The sequence below is a fragment of the Mustela lutreola genome, chromosome 14 (assembly GCF_030435805.1).
Source record: "Mustela lutreola isolate mMusLut2 chromosome 14, mMusLut2.pri, whole genome shotgun sequence".
Classification (NCBI taxonomy): domain Eukaryota; kingdom Metazoa; phylum Chordata; class Mammalia; order Carnivora; family Mustelidae; genus Mustela; species Mustela lutreola.
Window position 1 is genome coordinate 73,248,290 of NC_081303.1, and position 25,402 is coordinate 73,273,691.

General features: G+C 48.9%; 1 protein-coding gene and 1 long non-coding RNA gene across 6 annotated transcripts; one reads left to right on the forward strand and one right to left on the reverse strand.

The window, feature by feature from the left end:
• Window positions 1–1,310: 1,310 nt before the first annotated feature.
• On the reverse strand, window positions 1,311–24,843 carry LOC131814853 (uncharacterized). Of its 5 annotated transcripts, XM_059146262.1 has the most exons (7): window positions 24,710–24,835; window positions 13,217–13,576; window positions 8,105–8,404; window positions 6,462–6,569; window positions 6,035–6,180; window positions 3,523–3,651; window positions 1,311–2,617 (listed from the first exon to the last, which is right to left on the reverse strand). In XM_059146262.1, exons 1-6 carry the CDS (start codon window positions 24,780–24,782, stop codon window positions 3,541–3,543), a joined length of 1,098 nt encoding a protein of 365 aa, XP_059002245.1. In that variant the 5' UTR covers window positions 24,783–24,835; the 3' UTR covers window positions 1,311–2,617; window positions 3,523–3,540. The 5 variants fall into 5 exon arrangements, with proteins under 5 accessions (XP_059002245.1, XP_059002246.1, XP_059002247.1 ...); XM_059146263.1 differs by having other exon boundaries at window positions 1,311–3,651; window positions 24,694–24,843; XM_059146264.1 differs by having other exon boundaries at window positions 1,311–3,651; window positions 6,035–6,156; window positions 24,710–24,836.
• Window positions 3,217–6,037, forward strand: LOC131814856 (uncharacterized). Its single transcript, XR_009347476.1, has 3 exons — window positions 3,217–3,350; window positions 3,545–3,711; window positions 5,663–6,037. It is a non-coding gene; the product is annotated as an uncharacterized LOC131814856 (long non-coding RNA).
• Window positions 24,844–25,402: the final 559 nt, after the last annotated feature.

Consider the following 25,402-nt stretch of genomic DNA (forward strand, 5'->3'; position numbering starts at 1 on the left):
GCTGGGAGAACATTTTTATCTCGTGCTCTTGCTCAGATAGTCTGTACATGAATCTGTACATTCCTGGATCCTGTAGGCGGCCACCTTATAGCAAAGGTGCTCCCAGGGGCCGGGTTTGCTTTAATGCTGGAGCATCTCACAGGAGGACAGACGGTTGGGGGAAGGGCCATCCCCAGGTACAGGAAGGGGCACCAGGAGCCCACACAGAGCCCTCACCATTCCGGCACTCTATGAGCACCAGGAAGGTGTTCACAGGTGACTCTTACCGCAGGTCTGTGCAGGAAGGCCTTTGATGATCCGCTTTTCTGCATGAGGAGACAGAGCCCCACGGAAGCCAGGTCCCTGCCCAGGGGTAGGCAGCCAGGAAGTGTGTGAGGTTTCCACACAGGCAGCTCAGCCCCAAACCTCATGTCTTCTCCATTAAGCTATAAGGTTCACAACAACTTGCCCAAAGGTCAATTCATCTAGAACCAATTTACTCCTAAATGAGCAAATCATTGAACACGCTATTTGCTGAATTTGCTAAACTTATCAAATATTCATTTTCATCAATTACTGATAAAGTCTATGGTGATTTGCATTGACAGATTAAGAGAGCCAGTGAGAACTCCAGGGTTCTGTCTTCAGATGTCCTCCCTGGCCTCAGGGTCCTTCTGTGTCCCCCAGCCTCCCCAGTGCAGGGCACACCAAGCCAGGCCGTCCGCCCACTAACTTCTCCTTCCCCTACAAGAAGCCAGGTAGGAAAACATCCACCCTTGCTTAGGGAGCTCCTCGGAGAAAGGATGGAAACCCATTTACTAGAACTACAGAAACCTTCCAAAGCTGTTTAAACTCTTCTATCCACTATAGAAGATGTTAAGCTTTATACATAGCTAAAAGAAAGAAGTTTCTGGTAGAAACATAGATTCGATCATTTTGGTGACTCGATCATTCACTGAATCAGCACCTGGCAGACTGACCCTCTTCTGCCCCACAACACCTATCAAACAGGAGGTCTTATTCCAAAGTTCCTGCTCTGTGGCCGCCCAGGGCCAATCTGATGTACAAACAGGGACAGACGTCTGTCTTTGCAGCACCCCCTTACAGAAGGTCATTAGCAGGAGTGTCATAAACACCCACTGTGGCAGCAAATACTCAGTGAAAAAACTTTTTGTTCTATGATTCCAGGAGTAAGGAGAGAGGTATGTAGGGGGTGGGGATTTTATCGGTGCTGCGGTGCTAATTTTTTTTTTAAGGTGAATGAAACAATTTACAGACCTATCCATTGCCACCCGGTGGAGTTTTGGTTAAAGGATGACACATTGACCAGCTTGAACTCATAAACAAAGACTTTAATCAAGTGTTATACAACAAACTCATATGAGATAGCATTGTTTGTATTCAAGTGTTAAAAATTAAATATAGAGGCTGATGTGAAGCTACAGTGCTTTCCTATAATCCTAATATTAATGATATCACTGTAACAAAACAAAAACACCCATCATGTAACATTAAAGTTGTGGGTTTGAGTACTAGTTTGCATAACCATTGCTTGTTATTTTGTTGCTTTGTTTTTAATTACTTTATGCATATTTTTAGTTTATAATATAAAAACTATAAGCACAAGACATTTTTACATAGTTGCATACTTACAGATCTTTAATTTACAATAAAAGTAATTTAAATTGATACTAGGTAATGGGAATTCTTTTTTTAATTTTTTTTAAGATTCGTTTATTTGAGGGGTACCTGGGAGGCTCAGTGGGTTAAGCCTCTGCCTTCAGCTCAGGTCATGATCCCAGGGTCCTGGGATCGAACCCCACAACAGGCTCTCTGCTCGACAGGGAACCTGCTTCCTCCTCTCTCTCTGCCTGCCTCTCTGCCTACTTGTGATCTCTCTCCCTCTGTCAAATAAATAAATAAAATCTTAAAAAAAAAAAGATTCATTTATTTGAGAGAGAGTGTGAGTGGGGAGAGGGGCTGAGGTAGAGGAAGAAGCAAACTCGCCACTGAGCGGGGAGCTAGATTCTGACTTGTTGTTTGATCCTGGGACCCTGAGATCATGCCCTAAGCAGACACTCAACCAACTGAGCCACTCAGGAGCCCCAAGAATTCTTTTTTTTTTTTTTTTTAAGGACTCTTTTTTGGGACTACAAAGCAAATTTTTACTGAATTATTACAAGAAGTGGAGATAGAAGGAACCCCTAATAAGCATAATACAAATACCAAACTAACAAAGTAAACCACAGAAAACACAGGACAATTTTGTTTATGAATAATGATGTAAAACCCCAAATGAAAATATTATCAGACAGTAGCACATTAAGAATATAATACAGCAACTGGGATTTATTCCAGTAGCATAAGAACAGTTCAATAGGAGGAAATCTATTAATGTATTATTCATAGAGGAAAAACAGGAAAACTGGATAACATCATCATGGATGATAAAAGGGAAAGAAGAAACTCTAACATTTTCTTCATGGCAAAATTCTTCATAAAGTAACACTAAGGACATACTTTTTAGACATGCCTTAAAAACCTTATAATAAACATCATGCTTAACAGGGACACCCTTGAACCACTTGCAATAAGTTCGGAACACAAGGATGAGCTTCGGAGTCACTCTTATTAAACACTGGGGGGTGTTCACCAGCATCAAGACACAGGAGAGGAATGAAGCGTAAAAATCGGAAAGAAAGAAGGAAAAATTCTAATTATTTGTCATTAATATGGTTCTTTGCCCAGAAATTCGAAGGGATCGAATGAAAAACTATTTCAAACAGTAGAGAAACTTAGCGATGTGGCAGTACGTGTTGTGGATGCGTTATTGTAACAACTAATTAGGAGATACAACAGGAACAGGATCCCATTTGCAACTGATGAAAGATAAATTCAAGGAGACGTGCCTTTGACTTTCTTCCAATTTATGTGCATTAGGTAATTTTTTTAACAGGGTTGATAAATTGCTTGAATTTTGAGAGATCTGAGCTAGTGCATGTCTGGTGCTTACAATAAGCCTGCAGGTGATGGAGCTCAAAAATTGTTTCCTTCCTTTCTGCCCCTCCCCCCGTGCTGAAACTGACCCTGAACTTTATCTCAGCAGCTCTTGCTTTTCTACAGTCCAGGCCATCCCTCTTCTGTTCTTGGGGGTGGGCTGAGCAGTGACATCCTGGAAATCCTCCATTCAAGGCCCGCCCAATTCTGGGAAAGCATCCCTGTTCCCAGACGTGCGTCCTCGGGTCCTGGCTGACTACACGTTCCCTCACGGGGGTCAGTGGGTCACAGGTCAGAAACCTGACCGCCCGCCCAGGGATCAGCCCGTCCTGCTGGAGGCTCAAGAGACGTGGTCAAAGCTCCCCACCCGTGAGGTGAGAAGACCTTGGTGAGGAGCCCTGGGACACGTGGTGCTGCTCTGCCATCTTGGGGTGGGGGAGCACATCAGGAAGACCTGGGGTCTTGTCCTAGCTCTACCTAAGGAGGGATTTCTGGGACCCTGGGTAGAGTGTAAGGTGGGGCAGGTCTTGCCAAGGCCCCTCATACCTTGACGTCTTCATTAACCTAGGTGTCCTTCTGGCGCATTCGGCTCATCCGGACCTTCTCGTAGACAGTGTAGACAGTTGGGCTGCACTCGGGCTTAGGGGGATGGCAGCTCTCCCTCTCCATGTCATTCTGTGATTCAAGCAGAGTTTAAGGGTGCTCGTGGTCAACATCAAAGAACCAGGCGCAGAGGTCAGTCAACTCACTCTGCTTCGTGTGCTTCTTTTTTTTTTTTTTTTTTTAAAGATTTTATTTATTTATTTGACAGAGAGAAATCACAAGTAGTCGGAGAGATAGGCAGAGAGAGAGAGAGGGAAGCAGGCTCTCTGCTGAGCAGAGAGCCCGATGCGGGACTCGATCCCAGGATGCTAAGATCATGACCCGAGCCGAAGGCAGCGGCTTAACCCACTGAGCCACCCAGGTGCCCCTCGTGTGCTTCTTGACGCAACCCCTGTAACCCTAAAACGTAGCTTCATGCAGACCCTCTTGAACACTGCAGCGTCTCTGTCCTCTCCCTTTGGTGCTACCCCTCTCTTCCCCATCCCCCATCAGACCCCTATTTTGCTCCCTTTCTGGTCTCCCTTCCCCGACTGCCTTAGTTAATAGCACACCCCGCCCTCTTCCGGCTACATTTTCCCCGAACACGCATCATTCCCTAAGACTTCACATTTTGCTTACTTATTTTATTTGCCATTCTCCCCTCACCCAACCTAGAATGTGGGTTCTCTGAGGCCGAGGATGTTTTGTTGTTTTGTTGACCTCTGTGTTCCAGATCAGAACGGTTCTGGGATAGAGTAGACACTCATTAAATATCAGTTGGACAAATTTGCAGCTCACTTTGGCAACTCTCATTGCAAAAGTGCTTTGAAAAACTGCAAAGCGGCAGATAAAGGTGGTATTCCCGCAACCTGCATTTTATAAAAGAAGAAACAGCCCAGGCAGTAGTTCTGTAAGGCTGAAGGAGAAGAGTCAGCACCACAGCCTCACGCCCCTTCTCCCGACTCTGATCCCATGCTCCTTCACGCCCCCGTCATCTCTCTTCCCTGCTTTCCTCCCTGTGTCCTGGGACGAAAAGAGTCTTCTTCAGGCTGGAAAGTTCCCCAGGGGCAGAGAGACTGAGGGGGCAAAGCTGGGGTCTGGGTCAGAGGTCAGCTGATTTGTTTCTTTATCCCAAACCACGCATTGCTTCCCTCCTGTGTTTGGGTCTCAAGGAACTACTTCCTGAGCCCCCTGTGGCCCATGTCAGATGGGAACATGACTCAGAGGGGATGAGAAGGAAAGCCGCAGTGCTGCGGCCCCGAGACAGTTGGGGACAGGGCAAAGCACACTCAACTGGAAACAAAGCGGCCCCGTTCTACCTGGTACCACCATGGTTTCCCGTCCATGTCCTTCTCAGTGTTCCTTCTGGATCCCACTCCCCCCCCCCCACTGTGAACTGCTGGGACAGGGCCAGGGGATTTCTAAGGTCCTCGTGGTCCGTGTGGGTCAACGATCCAGACGTGTCTCACTTTGGCAAAATCAAAGGATGGGAGAGGAGAGGACCTGGCCACTGGCGGCTCCAAGGGGTCCACACAGAGCTTCTCTTTGCTTTCCTTCTGTTCAGTTTTAGTCCAGTGGCTCCCAAAGGGGGGGGCCATCCCTTGGGAACGTGTTCAAAATACGAGGCCTCTGGTCTGCCCTGGACCCACTGAAGCAGCTTGGGTGGGGAGGGGGTGTTGGCAAGCCCTCCTTGTGTTTCTGATGCGAGCTCAGTATGAGAACCCGCGGCTTCCAGGGCAGGGCTCTAGGCACCTCCTACCTCGGGCTCCTCCTGCCTCCAGGCCTTCCCGTCGTGGAATCAGGCCTTCTGTGACCATCTCTAACTGGGGGCTGGTAACACGTGAGATGTTGTCCCAGGGGCGACTCACAGCAGGGCAACAAAGCCTTTACCCCAAAAGGAGACATTAATGACAGGATCTCAGGCAGGGAGGGGATGGATACCGTGGGGGGGGAGGGGAGGCGGCTTTCTTGATGCGCCTCAGAACCTTGGGTCTCCCCTGCCTCCAGGCCCTGCTAGTGGACCCCACTCCTGCTTGCTTTGGGTCTTCTACGGACGACAGGTCCCACCTGACGGGCAACCACTTACACCCCTGCCTCTCCCCAGGGCTTGAGTCTGAGCTTGTACGTAGTGAGCCCCTCCCGAGCAGCCTGGGTTCTCTCCTGCTGCTTCCCCTGCCAAGCTGCGTGCGCTCGGGTCAGTCACACACCTAACTGGGCCTACCTCCTACCCGCGCCTGCTCCGCCATCCCTCCTCCCCGGGTGGTGGCGAGGACCCGATGAGATTGTGTGCATAGGAGCGAGGCATCGCCCCGTCCGTGGCCCCCACCCTTCACTCGCCGTTCCAGACACAGCAACGGCAGCATCCACAGCAAGGACCGGCCCAGAGCCGGAAGAGCTGCCGGATACCCTGGACCAGCCAGCACTCACAGCCTCTGGGCACCAGTTGGTGGACCAGGTTCAGTTCCCTCGGACCCACCTTGGGGTGTCTCAGGAGGCTGATCTCCACGTCAAGAGGACTGTGGCTGTGAGCCCCTGCAGTCTGCAGGCCAGCAGGTTCCTCTGTGGGCGGGGCCTGGGGCACCGCTGCTGAGCCCAGCTCTGTGGGCAGCAGAGCAGACCTGCCTGTACACAGCACGCACAGTGAGGGCGTGTGGGATTGAGGTGACCCCTCGCCAGCCCCAGGGTGGGGCAGCCATCGATCCCTGCCGTCCATCCCCCTCCCGTCTGGACGTGCACACAGCCCCTACCCTCAGTGCCGCGCGGCCCCAAACTTCTACCCAGATGATTCACAGGCAAGGCGAGGCGAGGTCAGTAAGCCCCGTCTGCCAGCCCAGCCCCTCCCGGGATCCCCTCCATCCACTGCCCTCCCCCAGAGCTCCCCTCAGGCTCTCGCTAGCACCTACCCCTCCTGGACTGTATCTTCTTCCTCACTAAGATGCACACTCCGCAGGCCAGGCACAGCATCAGAACTGTGAACAAGACGCCTCTCCAAAGCCACTTGCTCTGAGAACCTGCCAGCAAAGACCAGTGTCAGGTGCATCCCTATGGGGCGCATGAGGCAGGTGACGGGGGAGGCGGACCCCATGGCTCGGGGCCCGTGTCCTAAGTGCACGTCCTTGCTGCAGCCCCGACAGGTTCCCGCCCACCGGCTGGGGGCCTCGTGCCAGGCTGCCTGTCCCTCCTGCCCAGAGACCTCAGAGGCTCCCAGCAGCCGCAGGGGCCGCCCGTGCCTGCAGCCTGGCTCTGTCCTCCCCTGGCGGACTCCCAGGCGAGGACCAGCCTAGGAGGGGAAGGGGATGAGAGGTTCCGGGGCCGCCTGACGTCAGCCCATGTTTTGCCTTGTGGTCTGCCCGCCACACGAAAACGGCTCCCGCTTCAAGGTCCAGCTCAGGTTTTCCCTCCTCGGCGACGCCTTTCCCGAGTCCTGCGGCAACTACTCAGGGGTTTTCTTCCTTTCATACGGGAACCATAGAGCTTATATTTGCCTCAACTTCTGCGACCGTCACGCGGCTTCGTGTCGGCAAACAGACCACTCCTCGACCATGAACTGTTACCTGATACTTACTGATGAGCTCCGTGTCACACAGCTTAAACAACCCTATGAAGCGGACGTAATTAATACCTGTCTCAAAGAAAGGCTCCCGAAATTAAGTGACTTGTCCGGAATCACACAGCCAGGAAGTGGCGGGGCCCCCACCCACGGCGCTGGAAGTTCCCTCGGTGGGGGCTTGTCTCACTGTCCCCTGCGTCTTCCCTCCTCCCCGTACGCGGCGAGCACTCAGCCCCGGTGTAAGGTTCCACGCCGGGTGGCTGAGTAAGGACATGGCCGGGAGCGCCGTGGGGGCACTGGAGCGCAGGAGGACACTGGGTGTACAGGACAGCCACAGCAATTACTAACCTCCTTCTTCACATCCTTTGTTCCTGTCTGTGGCTCTGGGAAAGTAGGGGATTTGGTATTTCATGGCATCGGGGCTCCCTCACCTACCATGCACTACTGTATACACTCCCTTTCTGCATGGCCGAGGGGTCCCTTGACGCTGACGTGGAAGTGTGATGACCACAGGGGCTCACACGGCTCAGAAGACGGTTGAACTGTGGTTTATGAACTCAGAGGTGGCAACCATCCTCAGAAAGGTCACGTATACCACACAGCGAGAAAACAGCATTTATAACCACGGAAGGGCTATGAGCATCCAGACCTGGAACTTGAGATTTCAGGGCTGGGGGCGGGGTGCCCTCAGGTCCTTGGTCTGTCCTCCAAGTTCTTCCCCTCCCCTGCCTGCATTCTGCTAACTAGGTCAGCGTCCCAGGCTCCCTGATGCTGGAAAGGGGTGCCCACATGAGCCCCACAGGTACATCCTGGGAGACTCAGCAGTCTGCAGGTACTGGTTTAAGTTCTAGAATGAATGTGTGGTCCTGTATCTGTCTCTAGCTGCTCCACAGAGACCCCCTCCCAGTGCTCCTCTGTCCCGTCTGTTTCCCTGAGTCCCCGCAGTCCTGCCCCTGCCCTGCTCTCTGCCAGCGCTTCCCAGCAGACCCCACTCACCCTTCCACAGACAGATGTTCTGCAGGAATAAGGTTGCATTCTTCTCATCCACGGGGTTGCTGACCCTACAGGTGAGGGGGCCATTGAGCTGGCTCAGGGGCAGGCTCAGGCTTAGATTCCTGGAGCTGGGGGCTGGCCCCAGAGCCTCTCTCTCCTCCAGCTCCCTGGGGAGCCCCTCACTCAGCCAGGTCACTGTCCAGATCTCTGTGGCTCCTGGGGTCCCACACTCCAGACTGACATTGCACCAGCCTGCCTGGTTGGATGATGAATGAATCACAATCTGGGGGTGGGGGATGGGCTCTGGCATAGAAGGAGGCAAAAGAGAAACTGAGAGTCAGCATTGGAGGACACACAAGGGAACCAGCACAGTCACCAGCTGACCCAGCTCCGGGGGGTTCCTAACTATGGGCCAGGGGAAGGGACCTAGTGCCCCTGGCCCAGGGGTTCTGACTCCCAGCCCAGGGCAGAGAGCTGAGGCCCTCATCTCTCAGATGAGCCCTGAGCTCTTCTATTTCTATGTAATCCAGTAATCATGATGGATATAATTCTTTTTAAAAATATATATATATTTACTTTATTTATTTATTTATTTGGGAGAGAAAGTGGGTGAGCACAAGCGAGGAGAAGGGTCTCAGACAGACCCCATGCTGAGTGTGGAGGCCGAGGCAGGTCTCAGTCGCATTACCATGAGACCATAACCCGAGCAGAAATCAAGGATCAGAAGCTTAATCGATGAGCCACCCAGATGCCCCAATAACTCTATAATTATATTTACACATGATGATTATACTTATAATAATTGTATCTATTCTCAAGGATACAATAAACAACATGAAAGGAGTTGAGAACACAAGGCGAAACATGTTAGAAGTTCTTGTTTTTCACTTATGTGTGGAGCATAACAAATAGCATGGAGGACATGGGGAGTTAGAGAGGAGAAGGGAGTTGGGGGAAACTGGAAGGGGAGGTGAACCATGAGAGACTATGGACTCTGAAAAACAAACTAAGGTTTTGAAGGGGCGGGGGGTGGGAGGTTGGGGGAACCAGGTGGTGGGTATTATAGAGGGCACGGATTGCATGAGCACTGGATGTGGTGCAAAAACAATGACTACTGTTATGCAGAAAATAAATAAATTTAATTTTTTATAAGAAGTTCTTTTTTTATTTAAAGAGAAATACTGATGAACGTTAAATGTTGAAGTAAATATTTAAGTTAAGTATCCACTAGGATGAGAATACAAGGGGTTGTAACTACCAAAATACTAGAGATGTTTGGACGGACGAAAACTCTACCAATTCAACAAAAGGCAAGAAGAAGATATAAATGATGGTGAATCAAGATTAGGAGAGGACAGAGAAGCTGCATCTGGGTAAACCTGAGCTACATCTGTGGGCATGACGCCCCCCATTGCACACCCAAGACTCCCACTCCGTTCCTGCCACTGTGTGCTCGCCCCATCACCTATGACAGAGAGATTGAAGAGACAGAGACAGAAAATCGCCCGCAGGGGACACATCAGCAACATGATGGCAGGTATGACAACAGTCACACAGACCGAATCCAGATTCAGAAAGAAAACACTAAACGGCCCTACACAGAGTGTAAATTCCTGTGGTCCTCACCATAGAGCCTGGAGATGGAGAAACATCAGAAAGCAGACCAGAAAATCCAAACCAAAACACAGCTGGAAATCCCGGGGCCAATGACCCAATGCACGCTTCCTGCAGAGGAGTTCTTCCCTGTGGGCGACAGGCCCCCACAGACGAGAGGGAAGGCAGGAGCCTGAGTCACCCTGACAAGGACAGCCCCTGGCCAGCCTGGCACACGGCTCCCTGCACACTCAGCCCCGCAGCCCTGTCTGTCCTGGGCTCGCCAGCCCACACTCTAGAGAGCTCAGGGATGACGTCCAGTGTTCCTAGAGCTGCCCCAGGGCTGACCCCGAGGTAAGGACCTGTGCTGAATGGGAGGAAGGATCTTCAGTCCTGCAGAGACAGAGCCTCACGACATCAGACTTTGGCCTTCGTCCTTCTCTCGTTGGCCATCTTCCGTGTGGGCTGGTGTCTGCGGACAGAGCCGTCCGGGACCATGAGGACGAAGCAGGAGGACAAGACCCGGTGCCCAGGACGGTGGAGCAGAAAGATGGGGCAGCCCGGGAGCCCGGCACCCCGCTGAGCAGACGGCGGACCCCAGCCTCTGCCGTCGCCTGACTTCCTGTTCCAGAGCAAGACCCCACCTGCTTCAGCCTGTGGCAGCCAAGCTGTAGGCTCACTGCGGTCAGACGTAGTCCTGACTTCTGTGCACGGATGACGATAAAGAAGATTAACCAGCAAAATCAAAAGTTGATTTAAATAAAAATAGACCAATCAAAAGCAAAACACTGAGGTCTGAATAAAAAGTTGAAGTTCTACATAATTGTCATTAGGAATGAAGATCAAGGCATAAATACAGATAAGAAACAACATTGAAAATTAAAGGGAAACACCATTTAAGAAACACATTAATAAATTTTAAGATGGAGGTGAGGTAATGCCTTCCTAGGAAAGTGAAGTGATCAAAATTCTAGTAAGAAGATGCAAGAACCCTGACTTAGAAGATATTGGGAAGGTGTCTAACGGTCTGTCCTCATCATGGGTGTGAAGGGCACACAGTTTTGGGCGGGAGCACTGCCCGATGGCCAAGGAAAAGAGCATTCCAGTGTTAGAGACAGTGTTCCAGCTTAGAAAAGTCAGAAGGTTGTCAGGGTGTGAGAGTATAGGTCAGCTTTACCACTCAGATCAGACGAGGAGAAGCCCAAGCCCAACACAGGACAAACATACCTGCTAACCCATGGGTTACAGTCAATCATACACAGAGAACTTAATATTCTTAAATTAAATGTTGGCTAATAATATTACATGACACATCATGATCATGTTGGATTTGTTGCAGGAATAGAAGGACAGTATAATTATGAAATTTATTAGTGGAATTTACTCCATTAACAAATGAAAAGAAAAAAGTAATTAGCATTTTGGGAGCAGGTGGATATTCCCAGGCACAGCTCCAAGCACTTTCCATTACCTTCTATAACTCCCATAATAACCTACAAGCTACACGCATCTGCTGTGTCAACAGTGGGGTCCAGGTGGGGGAGGCAGACTTTAGTGCTAAAGGTCAGATAGTACATATGTAAGGTTTCACTGGCCATATGGTCTTGGTCACAACTACATAACTTGGCCACTATAGGGAGAAGGCAGCCAAATACAACATACAAGTGTAGTGATGTGGTTGTGTTCCAATAAAACTTTACTTATAAAAACAGACATGCAGGGGCACCTGGGTGGCTCAGTGGGTTAAGCCTCTGCCTTCAGCTCAGGTCATGGTCCCAGGGTCCTGGGATCGAGCCCTGAGTCGGGCTCTCTGCTCAGCAGGGAGCCTGCTTCCTCCTCTCTCTCTGCCTGCCTCTCTGCCTGCTTATGATCTCTCTCTGTCAAATAAATAAATAAAATCTTAAAAAAAAAAAAAACAGATATCCAGTAGATTTGACTGATGGCTAAAATCTGCCAACCCCTGATCAGGGAATTAGTAAAAATACAAACTTTCAACCTTCCCAAAACTCATAGCACATGTGACTAGGGAAAATAATACTTTAAAGTAGCTTCTTTAAAATACCTGAACTGATTAACAGGTAATAATTTAAATATAAAACCAAACAGAATATACAAAGTGTTAGGAAGCACACTCAGGTATTTAGAAAGCTTCTGCCTCTGGGAATGAATTTGTTCATCAGCTGGTTTGTATGAATGTTTGTTATAGCATCTTTTCAACAGGTGAGGGACTGTAAATCAAGCTTGGAGAATCAAAACTCCCAGGAAAATTAAGTGTGTCTCTGTAGGGTTCCTTTACTTATTGCTGACGCCTGCAGGATGCCTGCTGGGAACTGTGTGGAGCCGTGGGCAGGGGCCACAGAGGGCAGGGCCAGCAATGGGGCTGTCAGGGGACAGCAGACCACATGCTGTTGCTCCAGTGCAAGGCAGAGAGAAAGATGGTCCAGGAGAGGGCTGGAAACAGGAGCATTTGCCTAGAGAGGGTGAGAGATGTGTAGTGTGCTGAGAGTTCCCAGCATCCAGGAAAGAGGAAAGACTGGGCAGCCAGGGAGGGTGGAGGGCAGCACATGGGAGCGGAGCACAAGGAGAAGTGTTGGAAACACAGCGGGACATCCAGGGAGCAGATCCTGGGCGGGTTAGACTCCCTCTCCTGAGGGCCATTGATCCTGTGGGGAGTAAGGGCAGGAGTAGGCCGGCTGTAGGCAGGAAAATGACAGGAGGGTCCTGCATTTCTGAAAGCTCAACAGAGCAGTCAGGTGAAGGGGGATTTTTGAGGGGAAGACCAGGGGCAGGGGAGACTGTGAGGAGGCTGCTGTGGTGCCCTGAGCAGGGGACAGATGCGAGAGAGTTGGGTTGGGTAGACACCCTGGGCTCTGCCCCTCTCCTCCTTTTGTCTTGCTCCCCCTGCCCTCTCTACCCAGCTCTCTGCTCCTGGGGGGAGGGCATCGTCACTGGCCTGGGAGCTTCGGGCGCCAGGCCTCTGTCTCCTTCCGCACCTCCATTTTGTCTAGGACCGGGCTGCGTCCCATGGTCCTCCTCGTTCGAGTGCAGGTCAGGCAGTGGGAAGGGTTTTACCCAATGCGGAGTTCTAACCCTTGGTCTGCATCCCAGAGTTGCTCCTCACTGGGCTGATGTCCTAGTTTGTTGTTTTATTTCTGCCAACTTCTTGGGTCACTTAAGAGTTTTTATATTAGTTTTTGAAATAACTGGTTAAGAGCGTTTCTGATACAAGTTTGTATTCTGATCATCAGCTGTGCAATACTTTGCAATAGAAGATAGTTTTATGTCACCCTTTTGGATGGCTTCCTGCCCCTCCCCCATTTCCTGTGTTGTTTAATACTTTTTAAGGCATATTAGCTACTTTTTCCTAAGGTGACATCTTTAGAATTTAGTTTTTAGGGTTAGGGCATCAAAAGAGATGCAAATACTCCTAAAGAAGATTTGATTTTTTTTTTTTAAACCTGTTTAGGCCAACTTACTTGAGATAAAGTGCTTGTTGGAAATACTGACTGGGGCTCCCCTTACCATATACACAGAGTTTAAAGACTTCCTTCTGGGATTTTCCTGTGTGGAATTTGATCCTTGCTGTATACCATCCACTCATTTCCGTGGTGAGATTCCTGATGCTCAAAACTGCCAGCTCTGGCAGAGAGAAGCTGCTCCTGTATTTTTCCTCCAGCTCATACCAGTCAGGAGTGGCATTAAGTTTCCAGGACACCAGGATCCCTTCTTTCTCAGTCTCAGAATGCCAACTCCACTCAATCTCTCGGACATTCGGGTACAAGGAGGAGGTCAGCTTCAGCTGGACAGATGTCCCCACAGTCCTTTCCAGGGTGTGCGAGATGCTGGGGTTGTCCGCAGTCTGGAAGCTTGGTGAGGGGATAGCTGAGATGGGGAAGAAAAAGTGGACAAGCATTACGCTGCTGTAGGACCTGTGGTCCCATCATATCACGGGCATGTTTACAAGAAAAGGAGTCTCTCCAATTTCACAGATGAGGGGGCAAAGCTGCAAGCAGCTTGCTTAGATGCTGTCCTTGTCTAGAGCTCACAGCGCTGGGTCCAGCACAGTCCTTTAAAACTTGAACTCAGGGGCACCTGGGTGGCTCAGTGGGTTAAAGCCTCTGCCTTCAGCTCAGGTCATGATCTCAAGGTCCTGGGATCGAGCCCCACATCGGGCTCTCTGCTCAGCAGGAAGCCTGCTTCCCCCCCCCTTCTCTCTGCCTGCCTCTGCCTACTTGTGATCTCTGTCTGTCAAATGAATAAACAAAAATCTAAAAAATAAATAAATAAATAAAAATAAAACTTGAACTCAATCACAAGAGAAAATTTGGAAGGAACACAAATACATGGAGGTTAAAGAGCATCCTACTAAAAAATGAATGTGTCAACCAGAAAATTAAAGAAGAATTTTAAAAATTCATGGAAATAAATGAAAATGGAAACATGACAGTTCAAAACCTCTGGGATGCAGCAAAGGTTGTCCTAGAAGGGAAATATATAGTGATACAAGCCTTTCTCGAGAAACAAGAAAGGTCTTAAGTACACAACCTAACCTTACCCCTAAAGAAGCTGGAGAAAGAACAGCAAAGAAAGCCTAAACCCAGCAAGAGAAGAGAAATATAAAGATCAGATCAGTAACCAATGAAATAGAAACAAAAATAACAGTAGATTATGTTGAGTGAAATAAGTCAAGCAGAGAGAGTCAATTATCATATGGTTTCACTTATTTGTGGAGCACAACAAATAACATGGAGGACAAGGGGAGATGGAAAGGAGAAGGGAGTTGGGGGAAATTGGAAGGGGAGATGAACCATGAGAGACTATGGACTCTGAAAAACAATCTGAGGGTTTTGAAGGGACGGGGGGGTGGGAGGTCGGGGTACCAGGTGGTGGGTATTAGGGAGGGCACGGATTGCATGGAGCACTGGGTGTGGTGCAAAAATAATGAATACTGTTATAATGAAAATAAATTTTAAAAATTTAAAAAAAAAATAACAGTTGAACAGATCAATGAAACTCAGAGCTGGTTCTTTGAAAGAATTAATAAGATCGATAAGCCCCTGGCCAGACTTACCAAAAAGAAAAGAGAAAGGACCCAAATAAATAAAATCATGAATGAAAGAGGAGAGATCACAACCAACACCAAGGAAATACAAACAACTATAAGAACATATTATGAGCAACTATACACCAGCATATTTGACAATCTGGAAGAAAAGGATGCATTCCTAGAGACATAGAAACTACCACAACTGAACCAGGAAGAAATAGAAAACCTGAACAGACACATAACCAGTAAGGAGTTTGAAGCAGTCATCAAAAACCTCCCAAAAAACAAGAATCCAGAGCCAAATAGCTTCCCAGGGGAATTCTACCAAACATTTAAAGAACTTTTGAAGCTGTTCAAAAAAATAGAAATGGAAGAAAAACTTCCAAACTCATTTTATGAGGCCAGCATTACACTGATCCCAAAAATAGAAAAATACCCCATCAAAAAGGAGAATTACACACCAATATCCCTGGTAAGCATGGATGCCAAAACTCTCACCATAATACTACCCAATAGGAACCAACAGTACATTAAAAAGATTGCTCACTGGGCACCTGGGTGGCTCAGTGGGTTAAAGCCTCTGCCTTCAGCTCAGGTCATGAACTCAGGGTCCTGGGATCGAGTCCCGCCTCGGGCTCTCTGCTCAGCAGGGAGCCTGCTTCCTCCCTCTCTCTCTCTCTGTGCCTGCCTCTCCGCCTACTTGTGATCTCTCTCTGTCAAATAAATAAAATCTTTAAAAAAAAAAAAAAGATTATTCATTGCTGAGTAAATTTATCCACCACTGAAAAAATTCAGTGGGATTTATTCCTGGGATGCATGGGTGGTTCAATATCCACAAATCAATCAATGTGATACACCACATTAATAAGTGAAAGGATATTTAATGAAAGAAAGGACAAGAACCATATGATCTTCTCAATGGATGCAGGAAAAGCATTTGACAAAATGCGGTATCCTTTCTTGATTAAAAGTCTTCACAATATAGGGATAGAGGGAACATACCTCAATATCATAAAAGCCATATATGAAAAGCCCACAGTGAATATCATTCTTAATGAGGAAAAACTAAGAGCTTTTCCCCTAAAGTCAGGAACCTGACAGGGATGCCCACTCCCACCACTGTTGTTCAACATAGTACTGGAAGTCCTAGCCTCAGCAATCAGACAACAAAAAGAAATGAAAGGCACCCAAATTGGCAGAGAAGAAGTCACACTCCCACTCTGCAGATGACATGATACTCTATGTGGAAAATCCAAAAGACTCCCCCCCAAAATTGCCGGTTCTCATTCAGGAAGTCAGCAAAATGGGAGGATATAAAACCAATACACAGAAATCAGTTGCATTTCTATACACCAACAATGAGAAAGAAGAAAGAGAAACTAAGGAATTGATCCTGTTCATAATTGTACCAAAAATCATAAGGTACATAGGAATAAACCTAACCAAAGAGGTAAAGGATCTATACTCCAAAAACTACAGAACACTTATGAAATAAATTGAGGAAGACACAAAGAAATGGAAAAACATTCCATTCTCAGGGATTGGAAGAATAAATATTATTAAAATGTCTGTGTTACCTAGAGCAATCTACACATTGAAGGCAATCCCTATCAAAATGTCATCGACATTTTTCAGAGAACTGGAAAACATAATCCTAAAATTTGTATGGGTGGAAAAGACCCCCAATAGCCAGAGGAATATTGAAAAAGAAAACCAAAACTGGTGGCATCCGAATGCCAGACTTCAGGCTATAGTACAAAGCTGTGATCATTGAGACAGCATGGTACTGGAACCGAGTCACATGGATCAATGGGACAGAACGGAGAGCCCAGAAATTGACCTTCAACTCTATGGCCAACTAATCTTTGACGAGCGAGAGAGAATATCCAGTTGGGGGCGGGTGGGGGGAGGGGGTGACAGTCTCTTCAACAAATGGTGAATTGTTGGAGCCACATGTAGAAACCGGACCATCTTCTTACACCCTATACAAAGATAGATTCAAAATGGATGATAGATTCAAATGTGAGACAGGAGTCCTTCAAAATCCTAGAGGAGAACATAGGCAGCAACCTCTTCGACTCTGGCTGCAGCAATTTCCTGCTGGACTCGTCTTCAAAGGCAAAGGAAACAGAAGTGAAAATGAACTATAGGGATTTCATCAAGATAAACAGCTTCTGCACAGCAAAGGAACAGTCAACAAAACCAAAATACAACCTACAGAATGGGAGAAGATATTTGCAAATGTCTTATCAGATAAAGGACTAGTATCCAAAATCTATAAAGAAATTATAAAACTCAACACGGTAAAACAAGCAGTCCAGTCAAGGAATAGATAAGGACATGAACAGACATTTCTCCAAAGAAGACATACAAATGGCCAACAGACACAAAAAAAGTGTTCAACATCGCTCAGCATCAAGAAAATACAAATCAAAACCACAATGAGATCCCACCTTACACTAGTCAGAATAGCTAAAATTAACATAAAAGGCTTTTGACAAATATGGGTTTTTGATATCTTCAAAATCATAAATTTAAAATGAGTAAGAATTTCTGGAATTAACTTTTAAAAGTTGCATTCAAACAGAACAAAAATTAGTGACATGGGACTAAGTAAGCTGGGGAAGATTACAATGTGTGACTCTTGTTTAAAACATTGCTGGTTCTCTAATATTTGCTCTTCTAGATTAAGGAAGCTTTCTCTTAGTCATCAGTGATATACAGCAGTAATTCTGAAGTATTCTCTGTGAACAAATGAATGCCTTTAACCTTTCTCTCTACCTGAACCCTCTGAAATTCAAAAGGTCTCAGTAAGTGTTCTTTCTTCCATGGCAATGATGGTCATTTGCCTAAGTTCAATAAGAATCTGTCCACCAGGGCGCCTGGGTGGCTCAGTGGGTTAAGCCGCTGCCTTCAGCTCAGGTCATGATCTCAGGGTCCTGGGATCGAGCCCTGCATAGGGCTCTCTGCTCAGCGGGGAGCCTGTTTCCCTCTCTCTCTCTCTGCCTGCCTCTCTGCCTACTTGTGATTTCTCTCTGTCAAATAAATAAATAAAATCTTTAGAAAAAAAAAAAAGAATCTGTCCACCATTGGAAATATTAGTTATAATATTAGTTATTTTACCAAGGCTTTGACTTCAGTCTGGTGTTTGAGAGAGACATTCACAGACTCAGATGTGACCAAACAGCTTGAAGGAACTAAGGTTGATGTTAGGAAGCATGAAGCCAATAGAGCCCCTTGGAAATGCCGGCTTGACGCTGCCGCAGGATTGCAGGGTTCCTGTCTCACGAGGTCAAAGAATGAACCTTGTGGACACAAAAGGGTGAGTGAAGTGGGAGTTGGTCAAGTGAAGGTGAGAGAAGAAAGGAAAGAGGGCGCTCTCTAGAGTGAGAGGGTCCCAGATGGGTTTCACTGTGGCCTGTCAACAGCAGCCTTTTCTTGAGCACTGACCGGGAAACTGAAATCTTGACGTCTCTGGCACAGATGAAACCGTGTTTACTTGTTCTTTGAAGTGTGGTCATTTCCTGTGGTCCGGCTGTAACTGTCCTCGGGACATCATGTCTCTGACATTTAAGACATAACAAGGTGGTCTCGCTATGGTCCCTTAGCTCTGGTTTTACACGCCTCAGCATTTCTTCACATCTGGGATTTCTGTGAGCCTGGCCATGTAGTCTGCTATGTGAGCCTCACTGGGGAAACCGGGGGTCTCTTATCTCTCCTGTCTGTACCTTCACCGCTTACCTGCTCCCGGGACAGGACCTTTGGGCAGAAAAAGCTGGGATTCTGAGCAGTGACTGACTGTATGCTTTTTAATTAGTGGGGTTAGGGATAGCACAAGTCTCTAGAGAATCTGGAAGCAAGGTTTTCAGAACCTTGAAGGGGCCAGCTGCTTCCAAGACAAGTTTTCCTTTATACATGAAGACACGATGCAGCCATGAGGTCCTCGAGAAGGTCGCACTCTGTATATGTCAGGGATCTATCAGTGAGCTGCCAGCTCTAAGGGGATTGTGATTTAAGTTCCATTCCCTTTCCCTTTGTTTCTCCCGTCAACACCTTGCTTACAGAACTACCAGCATCCTCGCCAGGTGAGTAAAGAATGTTACTGTGGCAGGACCCTCACCTGCCAGATATGCTGGGGACCTCTTGAAGAGGAATCTGCGCACATCCACAGGCATTGTAGGCACGTCTGACGGCAAAGACTTGGTTTGGCTTTTGGTCTGGAGAGGCTGCTAGAAGTTCAACCTAGTGATTCCTTATAAAAAGTTCCAGCAAAGCAGCTTCCAGAAGATCTATATGATCAATCACTATTCTTGCTGAGTGTATATAAATAATTAGGCCAAGTTTGTTCAAATTGGACTTGTTTCACAAATGAATTAGTCCAGATTTGGTGATCTCTGATTTAAAATGAGGGTTGTTGGAATACCTGGGCGTCTCTGTCACTTGAGCAGCCCCCTTCAGCTCAGGGTCCTGAGGTTGAGTCCCCACGCTGGGCGCTCTGCTCAGTGGGACACCTGCTTTTCCCTCTCCCTCTGCCCCTCCCCCTGCTGGTCCTCTCTCTCTCTCTCTCTCTCTCTAATAAGTAAATCTTTTAAAAATAAAATAAAAATGAGGGCTATTATAGAGATAAAATGTTTCCGTAACATCTAGATTTTAAGCCCAGTTGTACAGCTGGGCTTCTCGGAATGAGGACTGTCCCCAGAACAACAATAGAGTTACATCTCTTTGCGTGACTATCTGAGAAAGCTTTCCTCACTGTAGACTGATCAAAAGATGGAGACTATAACACACTGTTAAATTATTCACTCGAGACCAGGTTGACTCATAAATCTCTGAATGAACAGGCAAACCGTATCCTCCCTAAACCCAAGCTGGTGGTTACCAGCAACCTGCCCCATGCGACCCCCAGACAGCTGGTGTATGAAAGGAGCGGGTGTCTGACACAATGGGGGATTTAGCTCCAAAATGAAGGGGCCATATTGGGTTGTATTACGTACTCCTGCAGCAGTAAACGTAGACAGAGGCTCCTTGTGGGCCCACACGTCAGAATGAAACCTGGGTCTCCTTCTTGGAAAACCAACAAGCAAACTAACATGCCTTTTTATTATTGCCACGAGCCTGTGGACGCCCTCAAATTTCTCTTCAAATGACAATGAAGGACTGGAGGAAATTTTTAGTTAAGTATCAAAGGTCTTTTGGTCAGGCTTCTCTCTCTCATTATAGCATTAGCCTTATTTTTGTCTTTTCTGGTTTCCCCCTGCCCGGTGCCCAGACTCCTTCATGACCACAGCTTCCAGCCCACAGACCAGCCTTTCTACTCAGGGAGGTCCATGTACATGCACTGGCTGCCTCTGCCTTTGGTGACTCATATATAAATGCCCCCAGCTGACCACTGTGGACCCATAGGTAGAGGCATCTCTATGCCCCCAATCAACAGGACAAAGTCACAGAAGATCACATCTCCCTCCCTCAGCAACCTTAAAAGATGTAAGGGTCAAAACTGGTCAGGCAGGGGATGATGTGGAGAATGAAGTCAGAACGAAATGGAGCTAAAAGCCAGTGTCCTTACAACCTGCTGCCCACCGGCAGTACTAGAGGCAGGAAGCTCCCAACCGTTTTAATATCAATGCCTTGCTAGGGGGAAAACACCAGGTTTGACAACAGCAAGACTGCTTGGACCCTGTGAGTCTCGTTTAGCAGATGAAGTCCTTTTGGAACCTCCCCATCTTTACTTCCTCCAACCCCCGAAGTAAATAAATAGTTGCTCCTGAAAATCCCAGGGCAGCAGCTCTTTCTGGTCCTGGGCCCTGTCCCCATGCTTTAAGAAAACCTTTTTGCACCAAAGATCTCTCAAGAATTCTTTCTTGGCCATTGACTCCAACCTCACCAACATTCCAATGGGAACCTGCAAGTCACCGCAGGTGCTCAGAGGCACAGACCACAGCTTGTCTGGCATCTGAGCGGAGGCACAGGTGTGGTGACCTTGAACCCTGACCTGTGGGGTCTCACCTGAGCAGCAGGGACACAGCGTCAGGACTGCCTGAGACTCTAGGACACCGAGTAGGGATGCAAGAACCACAAAGGTGCCTGGTGCAGGGAATGATCCCCCATCTGGGGTCAGCTGAGGTGGGGGTGGGGGGCGGCTGGGGCCGAGAAAGGCACACCGAGCATTGAGTTGCTCCCAAACAGACGCTTACCCGCTCTGACACTCTCTCCCCTCTGGGGTCCTCGCGGCAGATGAGCTTCCCAGAGAATCGCCCTCTCACCTGAGGGTTCGGTGTATTTGTATAACGTTCAGCAGAGTCAGTTTCTGTTTCAGTGCCGTTGTATAGGGTTATGACCTAGGAAAGTCATTAAGGTTCAAAGCCAATGGCCAATAAAGAATTCCTAAGATGTCTTTGGTGCAAAAAGGTGGTTTTATCCAAGCACAGGGACAGGACGCGTGGGCGGGAAGAGCTGCACTGGGCTCCTGAGGAGGGACCCATTATATACTTTCAAGTCAGGAGGGGGTTAGGGAGAGCTTAAGTCTCTAAGGAATTTAGAAGCAAGTTTTCCAGGGTCTTGAGGGGGCGAGCTGTTGTTGGGAAAAGGTCATTTATCACTATTTCATAAAACCTTAGACATGAGACCCTGTAGATGTGTATTGGTGAGCCATATGCTTGGGAGATGATTGCCCACATGTATATTGCGGGGAGAGATAAAGGAAGTTTCCAAAGGAATGTTTATGTGTCAAAACAGACTCACAGGACCCTGGGGGGTGGGTAAGATTGCCTTTTGCTCATAGCAAAGTGTCAGCATGAGGCAGCTGTGTTGGGTTGTGAACAGGAACCACATGATCAAAGAGACGGCAAGTGGCCAGGCCTCTGGAAAAGCTGGGACTGAGGGAATTTCCAGAGACCAACTGTGCAGCGAAGACGGAGGCAGGAGCTCACCCAGCAGGACAGGTGACCTGCGCACCTGAGGGTCTGCGAGCGGCCCCAGTCCTGTCTGTCTGTCTGTCTTTCTGACTCACACTGAAGCAATTTGCGGAGGGGTTTCTCCCAGACTGCAGAACAGACTCTTTACTAGGAACAAGGAGATGGAGTTCTGATTACGGGAAGCCTGGGAAAAACCACCAGAAAGACGTTGGTGCCACAGTCCTTATAGGCTCCAGGTTCCCGGCGTTCATGCTCCCAGTGCCCTTCTGGAAGACACAAAACACACAGGAAAAGGCCCGAATCCAATCCCATGAGAGTCTGGGAAGAGCTCTGCACTCTGGTGGCTTCTGCCCACGGTCCTGTGTCCTGCCTCGAGGACACGTGCAGACATCCGTCCACAATTTGCCTCCCAGACTTAGAGACCTACACTTAAACGTGATGGTGTGATGCCGTATTCTTTGACTGCTTTAAAAAGTATCCTTTGGGTTTTTTAAATATTTTATTAAGTTATTTGAGAGATAGTGCTAACGGAGGTGGATGTACAGAGGGAGAAGGAGAAGCCAAGTCCCCAGCGAGTGTGGAGCCCACAGTGGGGGTTAATCCCAGGACCCCGAGACCATGACCTGAACCAAAGTTAGGCACTTAGCCAGTTGAGAAACCCACATGCCCCTATCCTTTTATATTTTTTTAAATAGGCTACACACTCACGAAGGGCTTGAACGCACAACCCTGAGACCAACATCTGATATAAAGGGTCAGATGCTCCACCAGAAGCCCTAAAAGTTATCCTTTCAGATAACATACAGTAGCAAATGTGTTCAGTCAGCTTTGACCAAAAAAAGAGTGAGCTCATCATGAAGCCATCCCTGCCACCATCTGCTTGACTCCAAGTTGTGTTTCCCGGAAAGAGTCTTGTTTAGTCAGTGTTGAAGGACAGAAAGGACATCCCTGGGAGAGCCATCTGGCCAAGCCGCTCCCCGTCCTCTCCCAGCGATGGCAGCAGGTAAGGTGACCCCCACGTGGCCAAGGCAGGAACACCTGCCCCCCTTCTCTGGGGCACGTCCGGCCCTTGTGGTTGCTGGGCAGCCCAGAGCACACACGGGTCTAACTCGCAGAGCCGTCCTCACACTGCCACACTCACAGCTCTCTGAGATCAGGGACAGACAGTGTGTGGGTTCAACAGTGGCAGAGCTCTGGGGACGCAGAGGAGCAGCCTGGACCACCTGCGTCTCCAAGAACCCCCGCAGGGCTCCCTGCCGGCTCAGCCACCCCACAGGCTGCAGGACCCGAATCAGGAAGCCCCAGCATTTATGAGCAGAAGAGGAAAGAGATGCAGATTCGGCAGGCCTCAGGGGGACAATGCATGAAATGGTTCAGGGTCTCTGACATGTCACAGGGACCGCCAGGAGCTTTTCCTCCTTAAACAGCTGCCAGAGAGACAGGAAAGAGCCTGTCCCCTCCCTGTCACTGCACTCTGGACTCAACACCACAGACACAAATGCATTCATTTGACTGGCAAATGGCGGCCAGAATGTTCGATTTGCATTTGTGCGTTGACCTGCGAGGACGACCATCTCTCGGGCTCCTGTACCTGATCCGTCCCGTCTCTGCGCGCCCTGTGCTCGCGCCCTTGGCTTGGGTAGCGACTGTGGTGGTGTGATTTCTCTCACTGATGGGCGAGGGGTCCTGAGCTGTTATAAATAAAGGTTCCCTCAGTGTCCGCGTCTGTGTGGAGGGCCAGGGTGGGAGCACAGGGGAGTGTGCGAGCTCTCTGCTGACATGACCCCCCTCCCGCCCCAAAGGGAACCCTGTTCTAGTTTTCAACTGTTGCATCAGGGGAAACTGTCCATTAGGGAACAAGGACACAATGACCTTTTTCCTCTTTTCCTGGGACTATTGGCCAGTTTCTGCTCAAGTGAGAAACACGTAGCACCGCACACAGGAGTGACCTGTGTCCCGTGTCAGGCTCTGGCTAGAAGGGGCGCTGTTCCATTCCCTCTCCAAGGAACACCTCGCCTTGGGGATTTTTCTAGTCAATGGGTGGGGGCAACCGAGCTCAGAAAGGTAAAGCCAGGGACGCCTGGGTGGCTCAGTGAGTTAAGCCTCTGCCTTTGGCTCAGGTCATGATCTCAGGGTCCTGTGATTGAGCCCCCAATTGGGCTCTCTACTCAGCAGGGAGCCTGCTTCCCCCTCTCTTTGCCTGCCTCTCTGCCTACTTGTGATCTCTGTCTATCAAATAAATAAATAAAAACTTAAAAAAAAAAAAAAAAGCAAGAAAGGTAAAGCCAGTTCTCCAGCATCCACACAGTTTGTCTAAAATCTTCCCGCCAATACGTGGCAGAGGCAGAATGAGCGACCCAGCAGGTGTGACTGCAGAGCTCAGTCCGTCTCTGCACCGTGAGGAGTGGTGGGGACAAGGGTGGGTCCAGGCCTCCAAGTCAGAGCCTGGTTCACAAGGGACCCCCTCCCCCACAAGAGCCTGGAAACAGCTGTAACCACATGGAGAGGCCACAGACAGATGAGAAAGGAAGGTTCCCTTACCCTGCCCCCAATCCCCTGCAGACAGTGTCACAGCCCAGCTGTCCCTAATGCAGGGGCTTGGGAGGCTGTCTGGGCCCCTCACTCGCACACACCCCCTCCTCAGCTGGGAGCCGGGACACAAGCAGCCTGGGCGTGGGGAGGGGTGCACACAAGGGCCTGAGACTGTAGTCAGAGCTCCGCCGACAAAGCAGGATCTGGAAAGTGAGACTCTGAGCTACTGGTGATCTCAGCCTCGGCCCCCAGAGCAGGGCAAAGAACTGCCGTCCCTAAGAGAGGTTTGAGGGTGGCTTCCCCGTCCTGGGGATGTGAGGGCATCCCAGACAGGCCCTGGTTCCCCCCTTCCCTCCCTCAACCCTCAAGAGTCTGGAGAAATCAGGGTGTGGAACCAGCAAGCCCCCACTGCTCACCCCCCTCCCTCCCAGTTGATTCCTGCCCCCCCTTCCCCCAGCCACACCCATCCCGGAGACGACCCCCCCCCACACTGATCTGCCACTCACCCAGGAGGAGGCTGACCTGGAGCATCAGGGTCTGGGAGGGGGACTGGCTGCCCCACAGGGAGTCCATAACTGTGGGACCCAGAACACATCAGCTCCTCCCTTTTCTTTCCTGTTCCTGCCCTCCTTCCGCAACCCCCCTCTGCCCGCCTAACACGAGGCCCCTCCTCCCTTTTAATGATTCACCAGCCTGGACTTGGGCTGCCTGATCAGCAATAGGCATGAAGATTTGAAAAATAAGGGCTTTTTCTGATGAAAATAATCCATGCTGATTATATAAAATTGGGAAGACATAGAAAATGATACAGAAGAATAAAGATCATTAGAACTTGAAATAATCTTGAAGGGATATGCTGATGTTTCCCCAAATGATTGGACCCCTAGAAACTTTACTATGATGTCAGTCCCTTGATTTTCATGGGATTTATAGTCCATTTTCTGGTGCCTCTCTGTGTGCAGGGACACCTAGGGTACCTGCTACTTTCTTCTCATTGGCCACATCAACATGATGGAATCCCATAGGCGGTCGGCGTGAGGGCAGACAGGCTGAGACACGATCCTAGTCATGTAGGAGAGATGGTCAGGTTTGAAGCCGATGGCCAAGAAGGAATTCCTAAGACCTCTTTGGTGCAAAATGTTTTGTGAAAGCACAGGGACAGGACCCGTGGGCAGAACGAGCTGTGCTGGGGTCATGAGGCATTTCCCATTATAT